This window comes from Mustelus asterias, chromosome 18 (assembly GCF_964213995.1).
Source record: "Mustelus asterias chromosome 18, sMusAst1.hap1.1, whole genome shotgun sequence".
NCBI classification, from domain to species: Eukaryota; Metazoa; Chordata; class Chondrichthyes; order Carcharhiniformes; family Triakidae; genus Mustelus; species Mustelus asterias.
In genome coordinates, this window is record NC_135818.1 from 61,076,865 (window position 1) to 61,103,771 (window position 26,907).

Genomic DNA, 26,907 nt, shown 5'->3' on the forward strand with positions numbered 1-26,907 from the left:
CTGAAGGAGTCCCTCAGGATATTGTCCTTGGTGTAACCATCTTTAGCTGCTTCATCAATGGCCCTCTCTTCAATATAAGGTTAGAAGTGAGACGTTTGCTCATGGTTGCACAACGTTTAGTACCATTTGCAACTGCTCAGATCCTGAAACAGTCCGTGTCCTAAGCAGCAAGGTCTGGACAACATTCAGGCTTTGGCTGGTAAGCAGCAAGTAAAATTCATGTCAGGAAAATGCCAGGTACTGACCATCTTGAATAAGAAATAATCTAACCATCTCCCCTTGACATTCAACAGTAGTACATTGCTACATCCTTCACTATTAACCACATGGAGGGTTAATATTGACAAGGAACTTAACTGGACCAGCTATGTAAATACTGTGGCCACAACAGTATGTCAAGGGACTGGGATTTGGCACGTAACTCACTTCCTGACTTCACAAAGCCTGTTCACCATCTATAAAGCACAAGTAAGGAGTATGATAGAATACTCATCACTTGACTGGATGAGTGCAGCTTAAACATTCAGGGAGCTCAACTCCATCCAAGATAAAACAGCCCATTGATCAGTACCTCACCCACCATCATAAACGTTCAATCCCTACACCATGGGCATACAGTGGCAGCAGCGTGTAATATTTGTGTCAGCTGTGGCTCAGTTGGAGCACTGTCACCTCCGAACCACAAGATCCTGGGTTCAAATCCCATTCCTGGGCTTGAGTGCATAAAAACCAAGGTTGACATTCCAGTGCAGATCTGTGGGAGACTACATCATCAGAGATAACATCTTTCGGATGCAATTTTAAACTGAGATGGATGTAAAAGATCCCATGGAACTATTTCAAAGAGCAGAGGCGTTATCCTTGGTACCCTTGCCAATATCTAGCCCTCAATCAATATCACAAAGATAGATTATCTGGTCATTATTACATTGCTAACCTCATTCAAAATTTAAAAAGTGTTGGCGGAATATGGATATTAGTCTGTGATGCCGACTCAGCTGAAGGAGAAATATCTACAAGATACACTGCAAAACCTCACTAAGGGTCCATCAAGAGTACCTTTCAAACCCGCAACCTCTACCATCCAGAGGGAGAAGGGCAACAGATGCTTGGAAACACCACCTCCTGCAAGTTCCCTTCTAAGCCATCTTAATTTGGAACTATATCACTGTTCCTTCACTATTGTTGGGTCAAATTCCTGGAACTCCCTCCCTAACAGCACCCTGGATGGACCTATACCCAATGAACTACAGCAATTCAACAAGGCAACTCGCCACCACCTTTTCAAGGGTAATTAGGGAGAGGTGAAAAATGCTGGCCTTGCCAGAGATAAGTACATCCCAAAAATGAATTTTTAAAAATCTGAGCCAATGAGGCACTGATACTAATGGGAATTTTCAACTTTCAAAATGGCTGTGGGAAGCACTCTGAATCTGGGACTTTTTAAATGATTCAATCTAATCCTTTAACATGATTCTGATATAATTTATCTGACTTTAAAAAAATTATTAAATTTTAATGACTTTTAACATGATTCCAGTAGTTGTCTGATGCTTAAGTCATTAAATTTAAATGACTTTTTAACATGATTCTCCCATTGACAGTAGCTTAGTTCTGACAGGTTCTGTGAGCATGTCTTCTATTCTCTATATCATGTTCTCTGTCCTTTACTGCTCAGCTCCAGTGCATGAAAGAACACTGCAGAGCTTTATCATAGCCAAGGTCGTGAGGAAATCTTCCTGACTTCCAGGTGGAATTGTCATCCCCGCCGTCACTGCATCATTGCACTAAGTAAGTGGGCACTTTAGTTTGGAGGTCAGCAACAAGTACCATTGCTTTGCTGCTGACCACATAATCTGACCCAATATATTTAGGCATTTACCTTTTGTGTTTCCCATTTGCTTAAATACTCCTTGTATCATGTTCATTTGTCTAAGTGCAGTGTAGTGTTCATTCCTTTGACATGTAACTATTAGAAATTCACAGCAAGGCAGCGAGTTAAAAATAAATAAATGTGCCCAATCTCGCAACACTACTCTATTCTGTAAGCAAGCTGATGTATGTACTTACGTAGGAAGCAACGTTTCCTGGTGTTTTGGTCCTCTAAATTTAAAAGATGATAAATATAAAGTAGTTATTGTTAAAGAGGTAGTTATTCCATAAAATGTTTTGATTCGCTTGTCATTAAAAAAAATCCATTTACAGTAGCTTTGTAAAAGTCAACAAGATATTTTGAAGTGCAGAAACCTCTTATTCTTATTCCTTACTGTATTAAAATCTACCTCTGTCCATTATCAGTTCTCAGGTGGACCCTTTTGACTTCACTTTTGTGTAAAGTTATAACTTTTTAATATCTCTCAGTAGGGAAATCTGTTAAATTTATCCACGTCAGACCTTTCAGACTGTCAGTCCATGAGGTCATATCAGTTTATTATTACATCATCTTTCAACAGTACAAGCCACAGTGATCAGGATATATTTTCCACCAATAAAGCATAAAAAATATCTCCAATGGCAAATCTACCAAGATGATAAGACATTAACATTGTCTTCACCATTGGTGTAGTTATCATCAAATTGCTGTCAAATGATGTATTTTTTCCATAATATAGCAGATAACGTGCAGAATCTTTTCAAAGCCATGGTTTTGGAGGCAAAGGGGGAGTTTGGGTTGCATATCTGATGCAGTCTGCCTCTTGTGAACTTGCTGAAGGGTCTGAACAGCAAAAGGTACCCGCCGAGAAGGGGTAGGTAGCCAACTATTGGCACTTAAGTATCCCATTGTGACAGAATGGTAATGCCACCAGCACCTTCTAAGTAGTGAGATTGGCCCCCCTGCTTCGCCCACCTGAGTGGGTTTTCTCATGGTGGATCCAACCAGCTATTGGCCGCAGGCAGGATCTTCCAGTCTTGCCAAAGTTTCTGGGCCTTTGCATGGCTTGGCTGTCCTGCCACCAGGCAACCTGCCATAGGGTGTCGACTTCGGTTGGACCAGAAGATGCCACTTGTTGGAAGGGTGAGAAAATCCCGCCCTCTGTAGTGCGGTTTATCTGGCCACAGTTCATCAGTTAATTCACATGTACCTCATACTTAGTCTGAATGTCAGAGTATAAGATACACATTGTAAACTGTTTTATCTTTCTGAATTTGTATAATAAAGTTTATTTTGATTGTTCAAAACCCGTGAATCTTGTGGATTTATTCCAAAAGCAGATGTCTTGAATCTCAATCTTTCTCTAAACAAAATTTGTCCCTAACCAGATCTTGTCACATGTCTCAGGATGTGGTCAAGGATGGTAACACAGCTAACGTTTTGGTGATTCATGTATAGTGGCACCCATATCCTTCTGTACCTGTTTTGTCCAACCTTTCAATTTAAATAATTTTCAGCTTTTCTATTCTTCATGCCAAAGTTTACAACCTCACATTTTCTCACATCTGCCAATTTTTTGCCCATTTATTTAACTATATATATCCATATCTAGCATCCACGTAAAGGATGTGGATTCAAGGCTGTATGCCCTTTAAAGATCTGACCAGAACAGCAAGATTGGGCCTGAGATTCTTTGAGCTCTATTCCTCCATGTGACACCCAGCTGGAGCAATTCTAGTCAAACCCTCCCTCCATACCCCCCCCCCCCCCCCACTCTGCCCCCACATTGCACGCTGAATATTTCCGATACTTCCCTCCCTTCCATTTCCATTCAAATATGCAGAATGTACCAACTCTGTTAATTTAAATGAAACACCCATGTTGCTTGCTGTCTTTGCAGCAGGCACAAACAAGATTCTGTTTTTAACAAAATGAAGAGTTCTGACTAAGAGTCATCTAGACTTGAAACATTAACTCTGTTCTCTCTCCACAGACTCTGTCAGACCTGCTGAGATTTTTCAACATTTTCTGTTTTCGTTTCAGATTCCAGCATCGACAGTAATTTGCTTTTATCTTAGCATTCTTTCTTTACCTGGTAGCAGACTGCTTGTAAGAGCATTTTCAGAGACTATGTATCAAGCTGGCTTTCACATGAGGGATTCCCCTTCTTAGTTATGACTCAGCTAACACAAAGACTCACGGAGACAGTATTCTGGTAAAAGACATTTCTTTATTTTCCAAGCTTGATCAATGTATAAGGGAGAAAGATTTGGGGCAGTTCCAATTCTACTCTGAGATTACATCACTCTCAGTACTACAATTATACAATTTTCGAAAGCCATTTACCCACCTCTTGCTCACCCCACCTGGGTATGAGCCAATCATTATAAATATAGATGATTTACCTTGGCCAATAACATTTACCCTCTGTCAGCATGGGACTACATGATCACTTCGTGGACTTTGAAAGTCTTTCTCACAGTCACCCTCCAGACCCTCTCATCTGGTGTAATGTATATCCTATTTATTAGAACTGTCTGGGACCCCTGGTGTGTCCTTGGTTAGTGAATGTCCTATTCATTAGGACTGTCTAGAGGCACTGAGGCTCAGTAGCTGCATCGTTCAGAGGAATGTGGTTCTTTTTACTTAACTACATCCCATCATGCATTAGAGCATTCTGTCATTAACCAAGGTATATGCTTTTAATACATAATATGTTTTCAAAAATACATGTCTAAATTCTCTAACAGTGGTTATATATGCCCCAATGCAAATAGTATTTTTCAGGCACTTTAACTTATAGAATCATAGAATCCCTACAGTGCAGAAGGAGGCCATTTGGCCCATCGAGTCTGCACTGACGACAATCCCACCTAGGTCCTATCCCTGCAATTCCACATATTTACCCTGTGAATCCCTCTAACCTACGCATTCCGGGACACTAACAGAGAATTTAGCATGTGCACCTAACCCGCACATCTTTGGACTGTGGGAGGAAACTGGAGCACCCGGAGGAAACCCACGCAGACACAGGGAGAATTGCAAATGCCACACAGACAGTGATCCAAGCCGGGAATCGAACCCAGGTCCATGGCGCTGTGAGGCAGCAGTGCTAACTTCTCTATAATCTATTCACTCTGATCTAATCTACCCTGCTCTGTTAGCCTTTTAATCCCAAGTTATTCTAAATTTGCTCTTACATTGCTAAACATTGCACTCTTCTGCTGATTGCTTTCTTATTTCTCATCAGTGCTACTATCTTCTTGTAAATTACCTGCTCCCTTCCTGCTTATAATTCTACACATTATATGTGCTCCACACATCTGCACAATCTTTTCAACAGCTACTCACCAACTTCCTCTCTTTCTACAGGAAACAATGGTTCACAATAAAGGTAGAGAACCAGAACTACTGGAGTACTAGCATATATCTAGGATCTCAGCGAGATGGAGCTCTAAGCAGTAGATACAATCAGGGCATACAGAGAAAAGATCATCAGTGACATGAAGGCTGGAAAACACACTTAACACAGTATCTGCTTCTTTACTCCTACCTCTTTCTTCAAGAAATTGTTCTATTTGGGCAACATGGCAACCTGATGCCAATTGGTGTTGCCAATCACCGTCTACTATCCTTTCTGTGCCAAGCTGCCCCTTGGCCCTTTCCTTGTTTTCTAGGTCCTTTCAATACGTGGAACCTGGGATTTTGCTTGCATGTCAGAAAGTAATGGCCTGACACATGGATTAAAGTCTGCGTTCTTGCTTGTCACTAAGCAACATTATCTGAATCACCAACACTCTTCAAATTCATCAGATGCACTACCAAGTGTTTGCTGTTTGTGCTTTCCATTTGACAGTTTACATCAAAATATTGAAAGCATTTCAAATGAACATAACGATTAATTTTAACCTGTTACTTCCATTTACAATTTAGGATTACTATATTCTGGATACTATACCCACTACTGTTGTGGTATCTTAATGGAAGAGAAACATTTGGACCATAAATAGTGTGGCTTCTGGTAAAATGTATCCAATAATACAGCATCTAGAGATCCATAAAATGATTAGAAACAGTCCTCGAGTAAGGAAAATCCAACAGACGTAATAACATACTGAGCATTCAATTTTTGAAAATAATAAAGTTAACATTGAGATATTTTTAAAAATTCATTCATATGACATGGGCATTGCTGGCTGGCCAGCATTTATTGCCCATCTTTAGTTGCCCTTGGAGGGCAGTTGAGAGTCAACCACATTTTAAGTCAAGCTGTTATTTTTATTTCATTATAATCAATATAAAGAATGGAAAATTATTGGAAAATAACCTCTCAAATTATAAAGCTGAGATCAAATATGGAAATTGATAGATAATTTCAAGCTGCACATTTTAAATCTAATTCATTTGAAATGTTCATAGTATCATAGAATCCTACAGTGCAGAAGGAGGCCATTCAGCCCATCGAGTCTGCACCAACCACAATTCCACCCAGGCCCTATCCCCATAACCCCATGCATTTATCCTAGCTAATCCCCCTGACATTAGGGTCAATTTATCATGGCCAATCCACCTAACCTGCACATCTTTGGACTGTGGGAGGAAACCAGAGCACCCGGAGGAAACCCACGCAGACACGGGGAGAATGTGCAAACTCCAAACAGACAGTGACCTAAGCCGGGAATCGAACCCCAAGTCCCTGGCGCTGTGATGCAGCAGTGCTAACCCCAGTGAATAATTTAAGTGAATAAATTAATTAAATCAGCTTCATCTCAGTTTCTGTATTTTAACTACATTGTTTAAAAATGAGGAATATGCAAGGTACCTTAGAAATAATAAAATATAACATGTTCAAAAAGGCTATTTATTAATAAATCCAGTAATTACAGACAGGTCTGCCAGTTTGATTTCGGTGGTGGGAAAGCCTTGAAAAAAGACGATACAGGAAAAAACTAACAATCAATTGGATGAGTGGATTTAATTAAGGAAAGCCACCATAGATTTATTAAAGGCAAATCATCTTTAACTAACTTGACATGAATATTTTGGTGAGGTAACACAGTGGGTTGATGAGGGTAATGCAGTTGATGTGGTCTATATGGCTGTCTGAAAGAAACATGAATAATAATAAGCCATGTAGTAGGCTTGCCAGCAAAGTTGAAGGCCATGGAATAAAAAGGAACATAGCAGCATGGATATGAAATTGATTGAGTGACAGGAAACACAATAGTGGTGAACAGCTGTTTTTCAGACAGGAGGAAATTATACAACAGGTTTTCCTCAGGCATCAGGACTAGAACTACTGCTTTCCTGATTTACATCAGATGTAAAGAGAACTACATCAACATTTGCAGATTATGCACAACTTATAAACATTGTAAATTGTGAGAGGATAGTGATAGATTTCAGGGGGACATATACAAGGTAGTGGATTGGGCAAATTAAATTTAATACAGGCAAAATGAAGTGATGCATTTGGTAGGAATAATGAGGAGATACAATATAAAATAAAAGGTACAATTCTAAAGGGTGCAGGAACAGAAAAACCTGGATAAATGTGCACAAATCTAGAGTAGGTTGAGAAAGTCATTAAAGAGACATGTGGGCTTTATAAAAGAGGCAGAGATTACAAATGCAAGGAAGTTATAATGAAGCTTTATAAAACATTGGCCTCAAATAGGTTATTTGCCCAATTCTGGGTACCACACTTCAGGGAATATATGAAGGCTTCAGAGGGGGTGCAGCAAAGATACACAAGAATGGTTCCAGGGATGAGAAACTTCTGTTACATGGATGGATTGGAGAAGCTCCTTAGAAGATGCTTGAGAGGAGATTTGATAGGCGTGTTAATTATCATGAAGAGTCTGGACATAGTAGATAGGGGAAAACTGTAGATAGGGGAAGAACCAAGAACCAGAGGACACTGATTTAAAATGATTGGCAAAAGAAGCAACAGTAACATGAGGAAGAACCTTTTTACTCAGTGAGTGGTTAGATCCTGGAAAGCACTATCTGTGAATGTGGTGGAGGCAAGTTCAATCATGGCTTTCAAAAGGGAATTGGATAAGCACCTGGATAGAAAAAGTACTGGGCTATGGGGTAAGAGTGGAGAGTGGGATTGGCAGAGCGCTGGCATGGACACAACAGGATTAAACGCCTTCTTCTGTGCTGTAACCATTCTATTATTCCAAACAATCATAAGAACAAGCCTAAGTCACTCATCACTTTGAGCTGGTTCTGCTTTCAGTTGGATCATGTCTGATCTCCACCTATAGAATCCCTACTGTACAGAAAGAGGCTATTCAGCCCATCGAGTCTGTGCCGACCACAATCCCACCCAGGCCCTATTCCTGTAACCCCTGTTTACCCTACTAATCCCCCTGACACTAGGGTGAATTTAGCATGGCCAATCCACCTAACTTGCACATCTTTGGACTCAAAATCATTAAGCAACTTTGTACCATATCCCTTGACGTCCTTCCCTAACAAAATATACTGATTTCAGTCCTGAAAATTTAAATTAACTCAACATCCACAATGTTTTTGAGAACAGAGTTCTATGTTTACACTACCCTTTGTTTGGAAGTGTGCTTTCTGATTTGGCTTAATCATAGAATCATAGAATCCCTACAGTGCAGAAGGAGGCCATTCGGCCCATCGAGTCTGCACCGACCACAATCCCACCCAGGCCCTACCCCCACATTAATATTATAATGTTATGGTTCAGGTCAGAAACTCCAAACTTTTTATGAAGCCCGCCTGAATAATAAGTTTTGCAGCTTGAATTTGGCTAGGATGTTTCACTTCAGGTATGATTCAAGTGACCCACTTGGGAGTTTTTATCAAACAAAGTTTATTTAAAAATGTAGTCAACATGTATAGTAAGAAAATTAGTAAGAACTTTTATCAATTATAAGCAAGAAGCAAAATAACTACTATAATGTATAACCCTGAACAAAGATATCTAATGTGTTCCAATCAAACCAAAACCCCTGCCATAGTCAAGACCCTTTAAACAGGTTCAATACAGCAAAGTCTACTGCTCATGTGATAAGGGAATTTGAGTCCTTTGGTTGAAGCCTGCAGCTGTCTGGATTCACTCCGAACAGTTTGAAGACAAGGCAGCTTCCCAAAACACCAGAGAGATTCTGGTCCAGCCCCAACAACAGCAGATTTTCACCCTTCAGGAACACAAGATCTTGTTTTCAGCTAACCAACAGAATTTTCAAAACACCAGGAAGAGAGGGAAAACACTTTGTTATAGCTTGCTGTCCCTTCCAAAACTAAAACCTGCAGCTCAGAACTGAAAATGAAACCTTAAACTCACTGAACAAAATGGTCCAAAAACACATGACCATTCTCCTAACAATGCAGGATCATAAAACTAATCCCAGAGTAAACACAAACAACCCCATTTAAGCCATTTAGGTAGCAATAAAAGGACTCATCGTAGTCAGCCTGGCAACATAATGACATCAGCTAAAGCTGTGAACTGAGAAACACTGACTGTGAGAACTGCAGAGATCATGATTTTTTAAAAAATCTCTTATAGGTACACTAACATCACAACAATTATGCCCTTTTGTTCCAGATCTTCCAGCAAAGAAAATGTCTATATCTACTGTATCAAATCCCTTTGTCATTGATTGGATCTTCTCTACACATGCTAGCCTCAAGGCAGTAAAAGCTAAGTTTATGGAACACGTCCTCAAAATTTAACCCTTTATCTCATGATAACATTCTAGTAAATCTGTACTGTATCCACTCCACAAGTTCATCATGCCCTTTCTGAGATAAAAACAGAAAGTGCCGGAAATACTGGAAAGTAGGTTCGGCAACCTCTCTGGAGAGAGAAACGGAGTAAACACTTTAGTCCAATATAGCTCATATACAGATCCTGCCAGACCTGCTGAGTATTTCCAGCACTTCGTTTTTATTTCAGATTTCCGGGGCCACAGTATTTTGCTTTGATGTCTTGCCTTCTGTTCCGTGTCCAAAACTGAACGCAGTTCTCTGGAGTCTGACCAAGGCTCTGTACAACTGAAGGATTGATATTCCCTCTGTATTTCAGTCTATTAAAGATAAATGTCATTAAAAATAGTTTCTCGACACGCGTTGTGTACGTGTTTTTTTAAATCCAAAAGTGGATGAGCATAAAAAATGACAAGCGAAAGAGAAGGCCGCTCGTCTTAAATCATTTACAATTATCTTTGTTTTCACAATATTCGGTAAGAATGAAAATGCTGTCTTACCTTTAGCTCTGAGTAGATTGCTGAATGTGAAATGAACCAGCATCTTTTGATTGTAATGAGGTTTTCCTCTAAGAGTCCCATCGTTCAACAAGTCTAACATATTTGTCATCCCGAATATGATTATTGTACTCCACTTCGGCGTAAATCGGTCGCACGTAACCCTCAAAAGAGGGGGAGAAATATGTCCGCCGATTCTGCAGTTTGTTTACTTCGGTTTCCAGGAGATTTTGACCACAGATTTCTTCCCTCCAATTTAAAGCTCTCGTCTCCAAATATAAAGTTTCGAATTGAAGGAATGTATAATGGTTGAAATGCTCATATATATAGATTTACTCTTTCAAATATATGTTAGTGCTTCAGTTGCTTTTCCTGAACTTCAGAAACACTGATCACGTCATTTGTTCCAACACTGTTTGGTCGCTAGCTTTACAGATAGATGGCTTTGTGCCAAAACAAATGTAACACGAAGCAACCTGGAGTGGATTTCAAAAACATCTAAGTGGAACTACCAGACGGAATGGCATTCAGCTAATAAATTCAATGGAGTAATTGGGTTGATTAAAACTATTCAATTAAAGGAAGTGCTGGCATGTATTATTTCAGTTACTTTTCTCGAATAAACTTGACAACGATTCAACATAGAAAACTTGCAGTTTTGACTTTCGGTGATATCCGTTCAAGTGCGTAATTCAAGACCCAGTTTTCTTTTTATAACCCAGTATAACCCAGTTATACTTTTCACTGGTTCCACAGTCAAATCGCCAAAAATTATCTATGCAATAATATAAGTGCGATTATTTAAAATGCATATAAGTGTAATGGTGCATATATTGCTGTTTTCTTAGTATAGCAGTGGCAGTACCCTCCATACCTGAATAGATTAGGACAAAGTGACAGTGTGGTTCAATTTCTTTCTCTATATTGCTACCAATAGGAGGGCTTTGATCTCACCAACCGTCGGTAAACAGAAAGGTGTTTATGATTTTATTTCCCCCTTTTTAAGCAGTGGTGTATTCTCCCAACCCCTTGGTTTTGGTATAATTCAATTTATATAATAATTCTATAGCAAATTACAGATAGGGTAAAATCAGAGGGTTAGTTTATTTTGCACACACTCAAAATGGGGAATGCCCCCCCCCCCCCTGTTTTGGCATTCGTACAGTAAAACAGGGATAATGAAAATAAATTTAATTACCACAGAAAATAAGAATTGTTTCACAAGAGTCCAGAGTCTAGAATCACAAATTCAATGGTGTATTCCTTTACAGAGGTCAGCAGACTGAAATTAATGTTGGATAATCCACTTTTCAAGTAGACATGACTTCTACAACAAGACAGGCGCATAGAAGCAAATTAACTTTGTAGACGCTGGTACAGAGGTTTCAGAAGGAACCGCATAGACGGGGTTAGGCTTTTACCCTGGACAGAGCCCTTTTTCCGAGCCGCTGCATGCTTGATGGAAGATGGCAGACTCATTGACAGAACAGCAAGAGAGTATAACTGATTATTCCAGCTTGAGGGGTGTGGTCATGTAATATGACTCCCACTTCTCCATTTTGTCTTTGACAAATAATGTATATTTCTTAGTCTGATTCTTGAGATGGTTGATCTTTCAGCCAATAAGAATTTCAATTGGGATTTCAAGGTCCATTGCCATAGCAGATTAGGACTCTCTGTTGGCCAGGCCTTATTTGAGAAATGTGAATAGCCTTTTGTATAATTCCCTTGAAAGTTGGTCTTCTGCACCTCACCTTGTCATTAGTGTGTTCTCAGAGGTAATGAGAAGCTTCTCTGAATACCAGAAAGTTATTTTTGTCTGAGTCATAGCCAGTCATGGCTTCAGTCTTTTTAAATTCTTTGTTTTAAAAAATTATACATTAGCCATGATGAAATATAGAGTTTTATAGAAAGCAGAGAGTGAGATCTCATCCCCTGACAATATACATATGCACATACACCATTTAGGGATGGTGCAGCCAACAATAGACAGAGTAGGTGATGGGGAAGTGAGAGAAATGTGGAATGAGAAGTACAAATAGACAGGACTATGGACAAAAGGACGCTACCAGCAGAAGCAGCAAGTGAGTAAATGGGGATAAGGTAATTAGGTTGTCAAAACTGTATTAAAGTGTTTGTTTAAAAGGATCACCAGCCATCTATAGCCTTCCATTCATGGACCTTTGACCTTCCTGAGCCACACCCACATAGCAGAGGGTACTATTTTTACCCTTAACTAGGACCTGCTTATGGATGCCAGGGTGTGTTCACATGCTGTAAGTCATATCTCTGGGGACCAAGCTTTTTCCAAGATCCCCTGCAGTTCAACCTGGACTGTGGGGTGCCTAGTTGTTATGTGTCATTGTCGGGAGGGACGACAGTGAATTCTGGTGATACAGGGGCTGTGTACTGACACTCAGCTGCCTCTTCACAGTAAGCTAACCAGTGGCAATAGATCAAGCGACTGTACGTGATACATAACATCACCCTGTGACAAAACCACTGACCCACAAATTTTAAATTTGCATTATAAATACAAATTAAGCTGGCTGTAGAGAACTTGGGCTGTTAATTTTTATAAAGGACTGATTTATGATCCTGATATGCCTCTTAACATTAATGGCGCAGAAAGGGAACAACTGAAACTATCATGTCGCACTTCTGGAGGTAGTAAATTGTTCCTAGAGAAGTTAGTTTTTATTTAAATTTTATTTTTTCTTTTCCATTCTGTTTATTTTTCCCTCTTAACCCTACCTATCTTTCCTTATCTTTATTATTCTCTTTCTATATCTAACTTTGACTTCAATTCCCCCTACATACTTCTCAATAGTGCAACAAGATCTCAGATTCCCTGCTGTGTTCACCCTCCCATTTTCAATTCACATATCCAGCAATTTGCAACACAAAACTCATTGGAACTGAGGGATAAAGAAGGAAATCTAATGCACAGCACTCACTACCAGATACCCTTCTGCAAATTCTAACCATTTTATATATATAATCACATTGGGTGACCTCAAGTTGCTTTCTAATTTTTAATGAAATACAAAGGGATTTTTAAAATAATGATTTTAGTGTATTATGTATATTTAACCCCTGGTACATTTTGTTGTTTTCATTTTCTTCTTGAATTAATTTAAAATGTTTAGATCATGCTAAACATATTTTGAAAGGATTAAAAAAAGAAATGCTGTTCTGGAGTTTAGAAGTGACCCAATCAGAACAGAATGCGTACCAAGTCTGAATGCGACCAGTGACTTAATGTAGCTTGGTTTCTATCTCAGGTGAGTGGATGCAAAATTAATTTAAATAGCCTGGATAAACTACTTTTTTATAAGCACAGCCATTGGCAGTTCAAAATAAAACCAAACTGTGCTTGTCACCACAAAGTAATGTTCACTGCGACCATAGCAACAGCAACTAGTAACTATTGTTGAGGTTTCTGTTATGTTAATGTTGTATATTTAACATATTTGTGCTACAGAGATTTATGACAATGGCATAGGCTGTTTTTAACCTTTACTCAGATTCTTGGACCTTGGGATGTCTATATATTAACATACGTATACAAAACTGAAATATCATTTAACAGAATATGTAGCAATGCTGAAATATCTCACAACTGCAGATAGTACGATAATGTGAGGGCTCAAGACATCAAGTAAAATAATGAAGACAAAGAAAATACAGCAAATTGCATTAGTAAAGATTTTCTAATCATCAAAACAGAAAAAATATTTTCTTGTAATCTTGGCACACATTCTCACTATGAACAGAGGCCAATACTCAGCAACCATAATAAAGTAGTACAGTTGCTATTTCACAATATTTGATTCCTTATAATATAAAGCACTATATTGGATCAAAACTTCACTGCTAAAATGCGAGTTTAATTGAAGTTGGTGATGCAATAAAATGAAACAAGACCAAATATGTAAAAGGAACACTGCACAAGAAATTGTTGAATATGATTTTTATTCCACTCCTCAGAAGTATTTCCCTCATAATTTTCTTGTGAGTGAGTTAGGCTTCTTCACTTGTGAACTGTATTTAATAACTATGTGATTACTACACTTAGGCAAGTGATTTGCCATTGTGAAATATCTAGTGATAACCATTTCTACCCATTTAAATATTATTATGTTAATTAATGGTTACAATTCTTTCTCTCTGAAGCAATCCAAGAGCATAGTTCAGTGGCTTAAATATTTTTCATGCAAATTATGCTAGAATCTACACCTGTTCAAGTGTTAATTAACATATTCAGGTAACTTGTGTGTGATTCCCACTGATGAATAGTGCAACTTTCTAGTGCAAGTAGTGTGACAAATTCAGAGCCGAGTTTTATTATAATGTCCTTTGGGAAAAGAAATCTGCTGTCTTTACCTGATCTGCCCTATATGTGTCTCCAGACCCATATATGAGGGCTTGTACCAACAATTGAAAGAACTGCCCCACAGACCAGTTAAGCAACAGCCTGACATAGTCATACTCACCAAATTATACTTTACAGCTGATATCCTAGATATCACGATCATCATCCCTGGGTATGCCCTGTCCCACCAAAAGGACAGACCCAACAGAGGTGGTATCATTGGTATACAGTCAGGAAATAGTTGCCCTGGGATTCCTCAAAGATGTCTTCACATCCCACGAAGTCTCATGGATTCAGGTCAAAGATGGGCAATGAAACATCCTGTTGATTACCACCTACTGTCCTATCTGACTGATGAATCAGTATTCCTCCATGTTGAACAAAATGTGGAGAAAGCACTGAGGGTGGCAAGGTCACAGAATGTACTCTTGGCTACACCACAGAAGATCAAACTGGCTGAGTCCTAAGGACAGAGCTGCCAGACTGGATCTGCAACAGGGGATGATGAAATCAACAAAAGGGGGAAAAAACTACTAGGACTTGCTCTTACCTATCAACCTGTCACAAATGAATCAGCCCATGACAGTATAGGCATGAGTGACTACCACACTGATCTGGTGCAGATGAAGTCCTGATCATTACCAAAGTGATGGAAGGTGTAGTCGACGGAGCTATCATGCAGCACTTACATAGCAATATGATGGTGTCCTACCAGATGCTGAAGAAAATTTTCATGCCGCTAAAGTATCTTTCCTATGAGAATACCCCAGGACTGTGACTTGGGGAGGGGAAGAGCAAGAGTTGGAGTTGTCTAAAATCTGTTGTTGTAAAATGGGAGTTACAGAAATGTAATGTAAATAGTTAAAGATATAGTTTCATGTTGTTGTTAAAAAGTAGGATAGCGTATTTGGGGGAAGGTGTAGTATAAAGGGTTAGCAGATGGCATACACTAATTTGTTACTTAGATGATGATGTGCTGCTGAAATCAATCAGTCATGGGTTAGTCAAGAGAAAGAGGCTGGAATCATGCCCAGGAGTAACATGCATAATCTGTAACCTGTTTAGATGTAGTACAATAAATAAGTGTTAAGCAGAAACAATGGATCAGCAGTGTGTCTGCAGTCTGACTAAGAACCAAGTCCCATACCCATAGTCCAAGGTAGAAGGACCAACAATAGAACAGCAATAACAATAACAATGATTGCATAAAGAAGTGAGCCTTTTGAATTCCTTGTAGCGATTTGATACAACAGGCTTCCTCAGTCACTTCCGGGGATAATTATTGTGGAATTGATATCACATTTAGATCAAAACAGGTAACCATGGCAGGTTTCCTTTCCTAAGCGAGTCAGTGAACCAGTTGAGTTTTGAGGACAATTCAAGAAATTCATGGATATATTTACCAGCTTTTTCTTTGCTAGATTTATAAGATGAGTTCAAATTCTCAAATTGCCATAGTTGGATTTGAACTCGTGCTCTAATCGAGATTATGAGTGCTGATCTCTGGATTACTGGTTATCATTACATTACTTTACACATTTGTAGTTATGGATGCGGGAAAGGAGACCAGAGTTGGAGGAATGAAGGACAGGGACTGGCATGTAGGTGTGGAGGTGGTATCAAAGATGAAGTGAAGCAAGGAGATGAGGAAATTGTAAATGGGGATAAGGATTTTTAATTCAATGTATTGGGAAACAAGGAGTTCATGAGGATTGGTGAGAAAATGGATAATAAACAGGCAGAATTTGTTGTGGTACAGTTAGCTGCTGATAGAGTCTTTGATAAGTTTAATGCAGAGCAGAACTGAGGAGGTCGTTGAGGAGGACATTTGTAACTTTGACTGCAAGTGTAACAAAAGTAGGTAGAGATGTACAGTGGTGTTGGGGCTGAGATAAGTATGGAAGTAGGAAATGCTTCAGATGATGGAAGCAAATGACTTTGGTGATCTGGTATGGGTTTTGACTCATTTCAGAGTTTGTGTCAGCCATGGTACAGTTGATAGTACAGTAGCCTCTGAATATAAGGGTTCAGTTTCAAATCCCACTCCATGGCTTGAGCACAGCAATCAATGCTGGTACTTCACTGCTTCAATGGGGAACATTCTACCATCAGTGGCATTATCTCTCACATGTTAAACTTAGGTTCCATCTGCCTATTCAGTTGGGAATAAAGATTCTGATGGCACTATTTCAAAGAAGAACACCAGGGAGCTAACCCTGTTGTCCTGGTCAATATATATCCCTCAATCGACATCACAAAATGTTGTTTTTTGTGAGAGTTTGCTGAATGCAAATTAGCTGCTGTTTTGCCTCCTTTACAACAGTGACTACACTTCAAAAAGTACTTAATTGGCTGTAAAATGCTTTGAAATGTTCATTAGTCATGAAAAGTGCCATATAAATGCAAATATTTCTTTTTGTTTTTGTTTGGTCAAAGCACCAAGATGGTGCACTACTTCTTTCAGGTTTCCTATGAAATAGGATCAGTGGGCGCCCTTTAAGCCATCTCTGTCACAAGGTCATGGTTTGTTCTAGCTCAATATTCCATCTTCACACATGAAGGTGCCATACAGCTGGGGAATGGGATGGGACACAGCAGCCAGAATGTGAAGTTTAGGTAGGAGCTGAAAAATTTTCTGTTTAGCTTGTGTTCAGTCAGAATGAGGTCTGGCATATCCATGGTTTGAATCTGGATGAAGAGTCTGACAATAAAGGCGATTGTGGTGTTAAAGGTGGTGGTGGCCAAGTGTGGAGAGATCTTTAGACTCTGGTTAATGTTTCTGGAGGGCAACGAGCATGTAAGAAAGCAAACCAATAAATGAATGTTGGGGGAGGGGGTACTATAATCCAAGAGTTGCAGTGCAGGGGCAAAATCAGAAGAAAATGTAGGATTTTGCCTTCTGTTGGTATCAAGTGAGAATGGTCCTTGCCATTCTCCTTGTAGGAGAAGGATGTTGAATACACTTGTGACAGTTCCTTTTTCACCCCTTAGAATGTAATTGAAAGAAAAATGCAATGGCTTACATGTGCAATTAAGGCTAATTTTTAAAAATAATCATATAATAGAAACAGTGAATGTAAGGTATGGAGCATTTCAGGTGGATGCTATAATATTTTGAGTTAAGCGGTCGCGGTCCAGAGTTTTTGATCCAGTCTCTCGCCGTACGAGGTTGGCGCGTGCGCAGATGGCGCTAGAGGCACTAACCGGCGCTGAAGATGAAGTCGCGTTTCAACACCATCGATATCCGAGCCATCGTGTCGGAGCTGCAGAGGTACCTGAGACTGATCCTTACCCCCCCGTGTGGACCTGACTATGTGCCTGCTGCTGGGGGCCGATAATCTGAAAAACCACCCACCGCTTTTAGGGACATGTCCGAGTTCCAGGGCCCGCACACCAAACTGTCAACAACAACTTGCATTTGTGTAGCGCCTTCAATGTCCCACGTCATCGAGAGAGGCTGCAACCCCTCCACCCCCACTACCACCCCCCACCCCCACCCCCACCCCCACTACCACCCCCCACCCCCACTACCACCCCCCACCCCTACCACCAATATTAACCAGGTCCTTCAGCACGAAAGTGGTTTGTAGGTAGTAGAAGTTGCGAGTTTGAAAGGTATTCTCAAGGAAGGCTCGCTGAGTTGTTGCGGTCTATCTTGGATGATCCACACTGCTGCCATTGTGTGCTGGTGGTGGAGGGAATGAATATTGAAGATGGCAACTTATTGATAGAATAGGTTGGGAAAGTTTGGCCTACAAGTCTTTAGGATTACATATAGGATGTTGTAATGGCCTACTCAATGTTGGCTGCTGTCCAGTTTCAGAACATCTTTTGACTGCCTTACTGCTCTTTAATTTGGATGTGAATCTTGTGGATAAGTAAGCCAACATTTATCACCCATCCCTATTTACCCTTAAGATGGTGGTAATGAGCTGTCTTTTTGTGCAGGATACCAGTCCATGTGCTGTAGCTACACAAACAGTAGTGTTAAGTAGGGCGTTTCAGGATTTTTGAAGGAATGAAGTTAAAGATGGTGTGTGACTTTAGAGTGGAACTTAGAAGAATCATAGAATCCCTACAGTGCAGAAGGAGGCCATTCGGCCCATCGAGTCTGCACCGACCACAATTCCACCCAGGCCTTATTTCCGTAACCCCACCTATTTATTCTACTAATCCCCCTGACACTAGGGTCAATTTAGCATAGCCAATCAACCTAACCCGCACATCTTTGGACTATGGGAGGAAACCAGAACACCTGGAGGAAACCCATGTAGGCACAGGGAGAATGTGCAAACTCCACACAGACAGTGAACCGAGGCTGGAATTGAACCGGCTCCCTGGTGCTGTGAGGCAACTACTGTGCTGCTCCCAACTTGCAGATGTCAGTTATAATAGTCTTGATCTTGTTGGGCTGTTGTAGAATATTAGAGTTTGCTGAGGTAAGAAAAACATTAACCTTATCAAAAACCAAATGACTGGCTTCATCTTGCCATGCGGTCTACAAGAGAGGGCAAGATTGAGATGTTGCATCACTACCTGTAATGATGTATGCTCTGTCTTATTAACATATCACGGTGGTGTACTCGTATGCCTGGTGCGCATGTTCTTCCAGATGATAGAAGTTGCGAGTTTGAAAGGTATTCTCAAGGAAGGCTTAGTGAGTTGCTGCAGTCTATCTTGGATGATCCACACTGCTGCCATTGTGTGCTGGTGGTGGAGGGAATGAATATTGAAGGTGGTAACCTATTGATAGACTAGGTTGAGTAAGGATGTAGTTAGTTTGGCATACTAGTTTTTAGGATTACATCTGGGATGTTGTAAAGGCCCTGAACCTTGGCTGTTACCACTTTCTTAATATCAGATTGACAGATCACATTGGCATAACAGCTGTGATGCTGGGGATCTTGGTATTTCTGGCTGAATAGATTGAAAATGGCTGCAGCCTTGTCTTTTGCACTGTCGTGCTTGGCTCTCCCTTTGAGGATGGGAATGTTTGTGAAGCCTGCACCTCTGATTAGTTGTTTTAATTGTCCGCCATCATTCACAATTGGATGTGGCAGGACTACAGAGCTTTGATCTAATCTGTTAGTTGTGGGATTGCTTACTTCTGCCTATAACATGTTGCTTCTGCTGTTTAGCATGCATCTGATCCTCTGTTGTAGCTTCACAAAATTTCCACCTAACCTTTGGGTATGCCCCCTGGCATCCTCTCTTTTATAATTCTTCATTGACCCACAGGTCTCCTGACTTGATGATGGTAGGAGGTGCGATGTGCTGGGCCATGTAGTTACAAATTGTGGTTGAATACAATTCTGTTGGTGATGGCCCACAGCACCTCATTGATAGCCAGTTTTTAACTGCTAGACCTGTTTTGAATTTACCCCATTTAGCACGCTGTTAGTGCTGCACGACATGGTGGAAGATATCCTCAGGCTGAATATGGGACTTCGTTTCCACAAGGACTATAGAGTGGTCACTCCTATCAGTATTGTCTTGGGTGGATGCATCTGCAAATGATTGGTGAGGATAGAATCAAGTAGGTTTTCCCCTCATGTAGGGTCCCTCAACACCTGGCATTGACCAAGTCTGACTAATATGTCCTTCAGGATTCAACCAGCTCTGTGGTCATAGAAATCATAGAAACCCTACAGTGCAGAAGGAGGCCATTCGGCCCATCGAGTCTGCACCGACCACAATCCCACCCAGGCCCTACCCCCACATATTTACCCGCTAATCCCTCTAACCTACACATCCCAGGACTCTAAGGGGCAATTTTTAACCTGGCCAATCAACCTAACCCGCACATCTTTGGACATTAAGGATATTAAGGATGTAAGGATATTACAGAGATAGGAAGGGTGAGACCATGTAGAGATTTGAAAATAAAATCATAATTTCAATACTCATGCCTTGCTCAACAGAGAGCCATTGCTCAGTGAGTACAGGGGCAATTGGTGCATTGGACAGCATGAGAATGAGGACATAGACAACAGGATTTTGCTTTGTAGTCCACCCAAGAGCATATTGGAGTAGCTGTCAATTGTCATAACTGTGCAAATGGTGGTGCATGTTGAGCTGCTCTTGGTGATGGAGATTGAAGTCCCCGCTCAGAGTATGTTCTGTGCCCTTGATATCCTTGGTGCTTCTTCCAAATGTTGTTCTACATGGAGAAGTAATGTAATACATCAACGGGGATGAAGTGAAAATGACCGAGAGCTCCAAGTATCTTGATGTCCAGATCACCAACAGCTTGTCCTGGTCTCTGGTTCACTAGCTGAGGGAGGCCGGTAGGTGGTAATTAGCAGGAGGTTTCCTTACCCTTGGTGTCACTTAATGTCGGGAGTTGAGGAGTCCCAGTGCCATTCCCTCCCAACTGTATAACACCACCTCTGGTGGGTCTGCCCTGCTGGCTGGAATAGGCCAGACATAGAGTCTGGGACTTTGATTGTAAGTTATGATTCATTATGTATGACTATGTTAGGCTGTTGTTTGATTAGTCTCTGGGAGAGCCATCTCATCCTGTGGGGAAGAAGTTCTAGGATTTTGACCCAACAACAGTGAAGGAATATTAGGATGGTGTGTAACTGGGAGGGGAATTTGCTGCTGCTGGTGTTCCAATGCAACTGCTGCCCTGGCCCTTCTAGCTGATCGAATTCGTGGATATGGTGACTGCTGTTAGAGGAGGCTTGACGCGTTGCTGCAGTACATATTGTAGAGATGGTACACAATGTTGCCTCTGTGCATCAGTGGTAGAGGGAGTGAATATTTAAAGTGGTGGATGAATTAAGGATATTACAGAGATAGGAAGGGTGAGACCATGTAGAGATTTGAAAATAAAATCATAATTTCAATACTCATGCCTTGCTCAACAGGGAGCCATTGCTCAGTGAGTACAGGGGCAATTGGTGCATTGGACAGCATGAGAATGAGGACACAGACAACAGGATTTTGCTTTGTAGTCCACCCAAGAGCATATTGGAGTAGCTGTCAAAAGGTAGCCAAGGCATGGTCGTGGGTTTCAGCAGCAGATGAACTAGGGCAGCGACAGGCAGTATTATAGAGCTGTTCTTAGTAATGGTGCAGAAATTTGGCTGTGTTACCAAACAAGCTTTTCACAACCACCAGACACAAATTAACCAAAACTGTGCAAATGGAGGTTGTTTGCCTAAATAACAACAATAATTGTGTTTCAAAATCAATTCATTTGTTGTCAAATGCTTTGGATTGTCTGGAGGATGTGAAAGGCACCATTAAATAAATAAAGTAGTTTCTGAGGTAGAGACATTAAGATTTTCAAATTAATTTTTAGCAACAAAAATTATAGAACTTGAGTTATGATCTCTTCAATTCCAGTCCTATCATATTTAGTTTTACAAACTTTGTCAATCCTATGTTTAGTGACAATAGCTGTTCTGACTTTTTGGTAAAATCCAATTTCTTTTAACTAAATCACAATTTCTCCTGCAGTTTGAGGCACCACTGCTTTTTGGAACTTTGGAACTTTCTAAAAATTTAACTAGGAAGAGAGAACTTTCCATTGTTGACTCATTCCAGATGATGAGCAGAGCCGCTACTTGCTAGTTAACTTTGCTTAGATCGTGCATTGAAGTCCGTATATCCTTGATCCATATGGTTTAATACCTCACAGTAAGGGTCATTTATGCACTCACCACATGGACACCTCCTGCCAATTTTAAAAAAATTCTGAATTATCTTTGTTGGTGTGCAATATCCCAAAAATTGCTGTTTGGATTGTTGGTATATAAGCATGAGTAATGGCATTAAAATAATGGATAAAAGCAATATGTTACGTGTGCCTAAGCATTCATAGCAATATCTGAAACAATAATTTGTTTTGTTTTTGAGTGAGGTATAAATAAAAAATAGGCTAATTTTTTTATCTTTTACGTATGGCACACAATGTGTAAGTACGCATGTGAATATTTCTGAGAATTTGTATTTAAACAGATTTTCTTGATCTATATCAGTGACCTAGACATCTGTGTGCAGGGCACAATTTCAAAATGAGCGGATGACACACAATTTGTTGTGAACTGTGAGGAAGATAGTGATAGACTTCAGGAACACGGACAGGCTGGTGGAATGTAGGAAATGAAATTTAATGCAGAGAAAAGTGAAGTGATACATTTTGAAAGGAAGGATGACGAGGCAACTTAAAGTAAAGTTTAAAGTTTATTTATTAGTCACAAGTAAGGCTTACATTAACACTGCAATTAAGTTGCTGTGAAATTCCCCTAGTCGCCACACCACGGCACCTGTTCGGGTCAATGCACATCTTTCAGACTGTGGGAGGAAACCGGAGTACCCGGAGGAAACCCCATGCAGACACGGGGAGAACGTGCAAACTCCACACAGACAGTGACCCAAGCTGGGAATCGAACGAGGGTCCCTGGCGCTGTGATGCAGCAGTGTTAACCACTGTGCCACCAGAAAGGATACAATTCTAAAGGGATGCTGGAACAAAGGGACCTGGGAATGCACAAATCATTGAAGGTAGCAGGGCAGGTTGAGAAAGGGGTTAATAAGGCATATGGGATTTTGAGCTTTATAATTAAGAGGCATAAAGTACAAAAGCAAAGAAGTTCTGGTGAACCTTTATAAACACTGGTTTGGCCTCGACTAGAAACTTGCTTTCAATCCTGGAAGGATGTGAAGGCATTGGAGAAAGCGGAGAAAATTTTTATAGAAATAGATGAGAGACTTCAGTTGAGGATAGATTGGCAAAGCTGTGACTGTTTCTCTTTAGAGACGGTTAAAAAGAGATTTAAGATAGGTGTTCAAAATCATAAGGGGCCTGGACAGTGGAGGGTGAAAATGTTCTCGTTGGAAAAAAATCAAGAACTAGGAAGACATCAATTTAAGGTAATTGGAAAAAGGACCAGAAATACTATTAAGAAAAAAATTTATAATGTAATACGTGGTTAGGATGTGAAGTGCAGTGCCTGAAAGTGTCCTAAAGCCTGATTCCGTTGTGGCTTTCAAAAGAAAATTGGGTAGTTACCTAAAGAGAAAAAAATTGCAGGGCTACAAGGAAATGACAGGGAAGTGGGCCGAGCTGAGTAGCTCTTGGAGAGCTGGCACAGCCAGGACGAGCTGTGCTGGCTGTGCTGTAACCATTCCATGTTAATAAACTGTGATTTTATGGAGGTGATGTAAACTGCTTTCATTATTTGTGTTTATTTAAAATAATTATTTTTTGTTTCACTTAGCTTACTGGGGATGAGGGTAAACAATGTGTATGATGTGGACAACAAAACTTACCTCATTCGACTTCAGAAGTAAGTTTGACTTTGTAACCTGTGTTTTGTTGCATCTATTAAAATATTGTTTACCACCAACAGAATTATGGATGTTTAATAAAAATGGGTGTTTGAATTATTTTGTTTTGCTAGAATGATTATTTACGTTTTTGTTATTTCCTAAAATGAGTAGGTGGTGAGTCTATCTGGATCTAAATAAGTTTATTATTTATTTGGATTGGCTAATTTGTTCAGTGTGGAAATAATCTCTCAGAAACGATGGACACAGGATCAACCTTATTTCCAAACAAATGTCACCCCACCTAAACTGTTTGCATACTTCAACATCCCTTGAATCTGTATGTTCTTGCGTTTAAGTTCTTGTGGCTAAATACATTCCTAAAAATTTAACACCGCTCCCCACGCATGCACGCACACAGCAATGAAGTACAGCTCAAGAAGGGATAACTAGGTGAGGTCAATGTCATTCTGTCGGGTAGAATGCATTGTTCTTTCACTGTACTCTATTCAACATGTAGAGAACTATCAACGGTTGCAAGTGAATGCCCGTAAGCTTAATACTTTAACTTGGAACTTCCTGTGTCATAGACAAGAATTTAACAATTTGAGTGACATACTGATGCTGGTGAAAATCCTTTTGCTTTCGTATTGATTTGAAACAACTCCAAATACAAATATATTTAATTCTCCTCCACTTTGGAACAGTCCAGTTATTTTCTTAATTATTAAACCTATGTCCTATTTTTCCAGATAGGAAACAATATGATTTTAAATACAACTGTTGCTATTGCATCAAGTTAGTCTTTAATGTCTAGTTTAAGACTCGTATGCTGGAAATACAATTTTGAAATAATTTACTATTTGGTTTTAAGACCAAGCTAGATTTCCCACCAACAATTATGATATAATTAGGAGCATCAAGAAGGATGCTAATTTACTGTTAACATAATGCTACATTCGCACATTGTATTTAACTGGTTTGTTTCCATTCTACTTCTCCTTTCCATTTCTTCACAGGCCAGAATCAAAAACAATGCTTTTGGTTGAATCTGGCATCCGGATCCACACAACTGAGTTTGAATGGCCAAAGAATATGATGCCCTCAGGCTTTGCGATGAAGGTACAAACTGATCTCCACCCAATAGTATCCATGATGATATTCCTGTAGTAGTTTTATAGTTTTAACAAATTTACAGTGGCCTTTGTGAAATGAACAGCATGTTGGATACCTATATCCTTAAATATGTAATAGACTTACACAAGGTGTAAAATTTAAGTAGAATCTACCAATGCAAATAGTGATTAAGTAACATTGTTGAGCTGAGTTTTCTTTTCAATACCAAAATGTATTTCTGTATGCGTTAACTTTATGGACATGAGATTTAAAATGATAAAATCTATAGAAGTGGCAAAAATACAGTACGAGAACCAGTTGCAAGATTTAATTTTGCTGCTGTTGAAGGTTAGATAATTGTTTCGGGGGAGAATTAGATTCTGTGCCTTTGAGTGTCAGATTGGTCTGTGCTTCATGATTTTGATTGTTCCCATTGGCAAAATGATTGAAAACCCGAGGACATCAATTTAAGGTGAATGGTAAAAGAACCAATGGTGACGAGCAGCAAGTGGTTAACATCTGGAAGTGTGGAGACAGGTTCAATTGTAGTTTTCAAAAGGAAATTGAATAATCAGCTGAAGAGTGAAAACCTGCAGGACTATGGAGAAAGGACAAGGGAGTGGGACAAGCTGAGTTACTCTTGCAGAGAGCTGGCACAGACATGATGGTTTGAATGGCCTCTGCTGTAACCATTCTATGTTTTATAGTATAGTTTTGTAAATTACTCCCTGATGCACTTCATGTATGTTTATTTTGAAATTATGTTAAGACACAGAATATCTTCCAGTTTCTTTGAGTCCTGATTCAATTACAAAATAGCAATCCTCCCCTTCTATCAATCTCACCTGGTCACCAGGGTTATTGATTACAGCAAATTTCTACTAACACTGTCATTTTTGTTTGTTGTTGCAGTGCCGTAAACATCTAAAATCACGAAGAGTGATCCACATTAAGCAACTTGGGGTTGACAGGATAGTAGATTTTCAGTTTGGCTCTGATCAAGCAGCCTACCACTTGATTGTTGAACTGTATGACCGAGTAAGTCGCAATACAAAAAAATCACTTTTCTTGGAAGAACAATATGGTTAGATATTTGTGATAGATTCATTGTACAAAATTGGCAACATTAAAGGTATTTTCTACATGGGAGCTGAGGCTTATCTTGGGCATTCTTTACAGTCTCTGTCAACATTAGCACCATTGATATTGGTTGCCCAGTTGGATACATTCACAATTTGTTGTGCACAGATTGAACAAGGTGGAATATTTGACATGGTTTCTATTTTAGTTTCTGTTTTTTTTTGTTTTGCTTTGTGTATATATACATCCGCAGCAGAGTGTTTTATTGTTTAAGCCTGTAGTTCTTTCACATATGCGTTCTCAGCTTTAAGTTTTTAATAACTTAGACTGAGATATTTTGCATCAGTCCTGTGGAACCATGCAGGGATTCACTACCACTCTCTACTGTCTTTCTATACTGGTTAGTTGGTAAGAAATCAATTATCTGTCAAAGAAGTGACTAATGCAGTGGTTAACACATTGTGTCTAGCAACTTGGTTTAAATGGAAGTTGAGGTTAACAGGTTAAATGTTTCCCGCTCTCCAGGTGACTAATTCTTTGTGAAATTATCTGGGAAACCGTAACTCGCCTTCTGGGAGAAATGACATATAATACAGATCCACTCACAGGTTGGCATATTAGAGCAGCTATCTAGTTCAGAAGGGATGGGGATGACTGATCCAGCAAGTGGACAAATATTACAATGTGGATTAGAGGGTGGTCTTCTGAATTTGGCATTGAGACCTACAGTTGGGAAAGAATGTGGATAGAATCCTAGAATTAAGCTATATTTAGGGGAAAAGATAGTTTTCTTTTGCAGTCAAAATCAAGATTCCAGTAGCTGAATTGCTGATCCAAAGCTATGATAAGGGACATCTTGAATAGCTGTAAAGGAATCTGGTAATGGACAAGGGAGAATTCAGTTGTTGTGATCCACATTAGAAATAATAATTTAGAAA

At 39.8% G+C, this 26,907-nt stretch overlaps 2 protein-coding genes across 2 annotated transcripts in view; one reads left to right on the plus strand and one right to left on the minus strand.

The window, feature by feature from the left end:
- The window catches only part of mok (MOK protein kinase), an 86,903-nt gene extending 76,731 nt beyond the window's left edge, over nucleotides 1–10,172 (minus strand). The window contains exon 1 of the mRNA XM_078233198.1: nucleotides 10,123–10,172. Coding sequence (XP_078089324.1) covers nucleotides 10,123–10,165 — 43 coding nt within the window. The 5' untranslated portion in view covers nucleotides 10,166–10,172. The remainder of the gene's footprint in view (nucleotides 1–10,122) is intronic.
- Nucleotides 10,173–17,656: 7,484 nt separating this feature from the next.
- nemf (nuclear export mediator factor) overlaps nucleotides 17,657–26,907 on the plus strand; it is a 66,299-nt gene continuing 57,048 nt past the window's right edge. Inside the window, exons 1-4 of the mRNA XM_078234145.1 lie at nucleotides 17,657–17,765; nucleotides 23,725–23,793; nucleotides 24,793–24,895; nucleotides 25,802–25,927. Coding sequence (XP_078090271.1) covers nucleotides 17,710–17,765; nucleotides 23,725–23,793; nucleotides 24,793–24,895; nucleotides 25,802–25,927 — 354 coding nt within the window. The 5' untranslated portion in view covers nucleotides 17,657–17,709. The remainder of the gene's footprint in view (nucleotides 17,766–23,724; nucleotides 23,794–24,792; nucleotides 24,896–25,801; nucleotides 25,928–26,907) is intronic.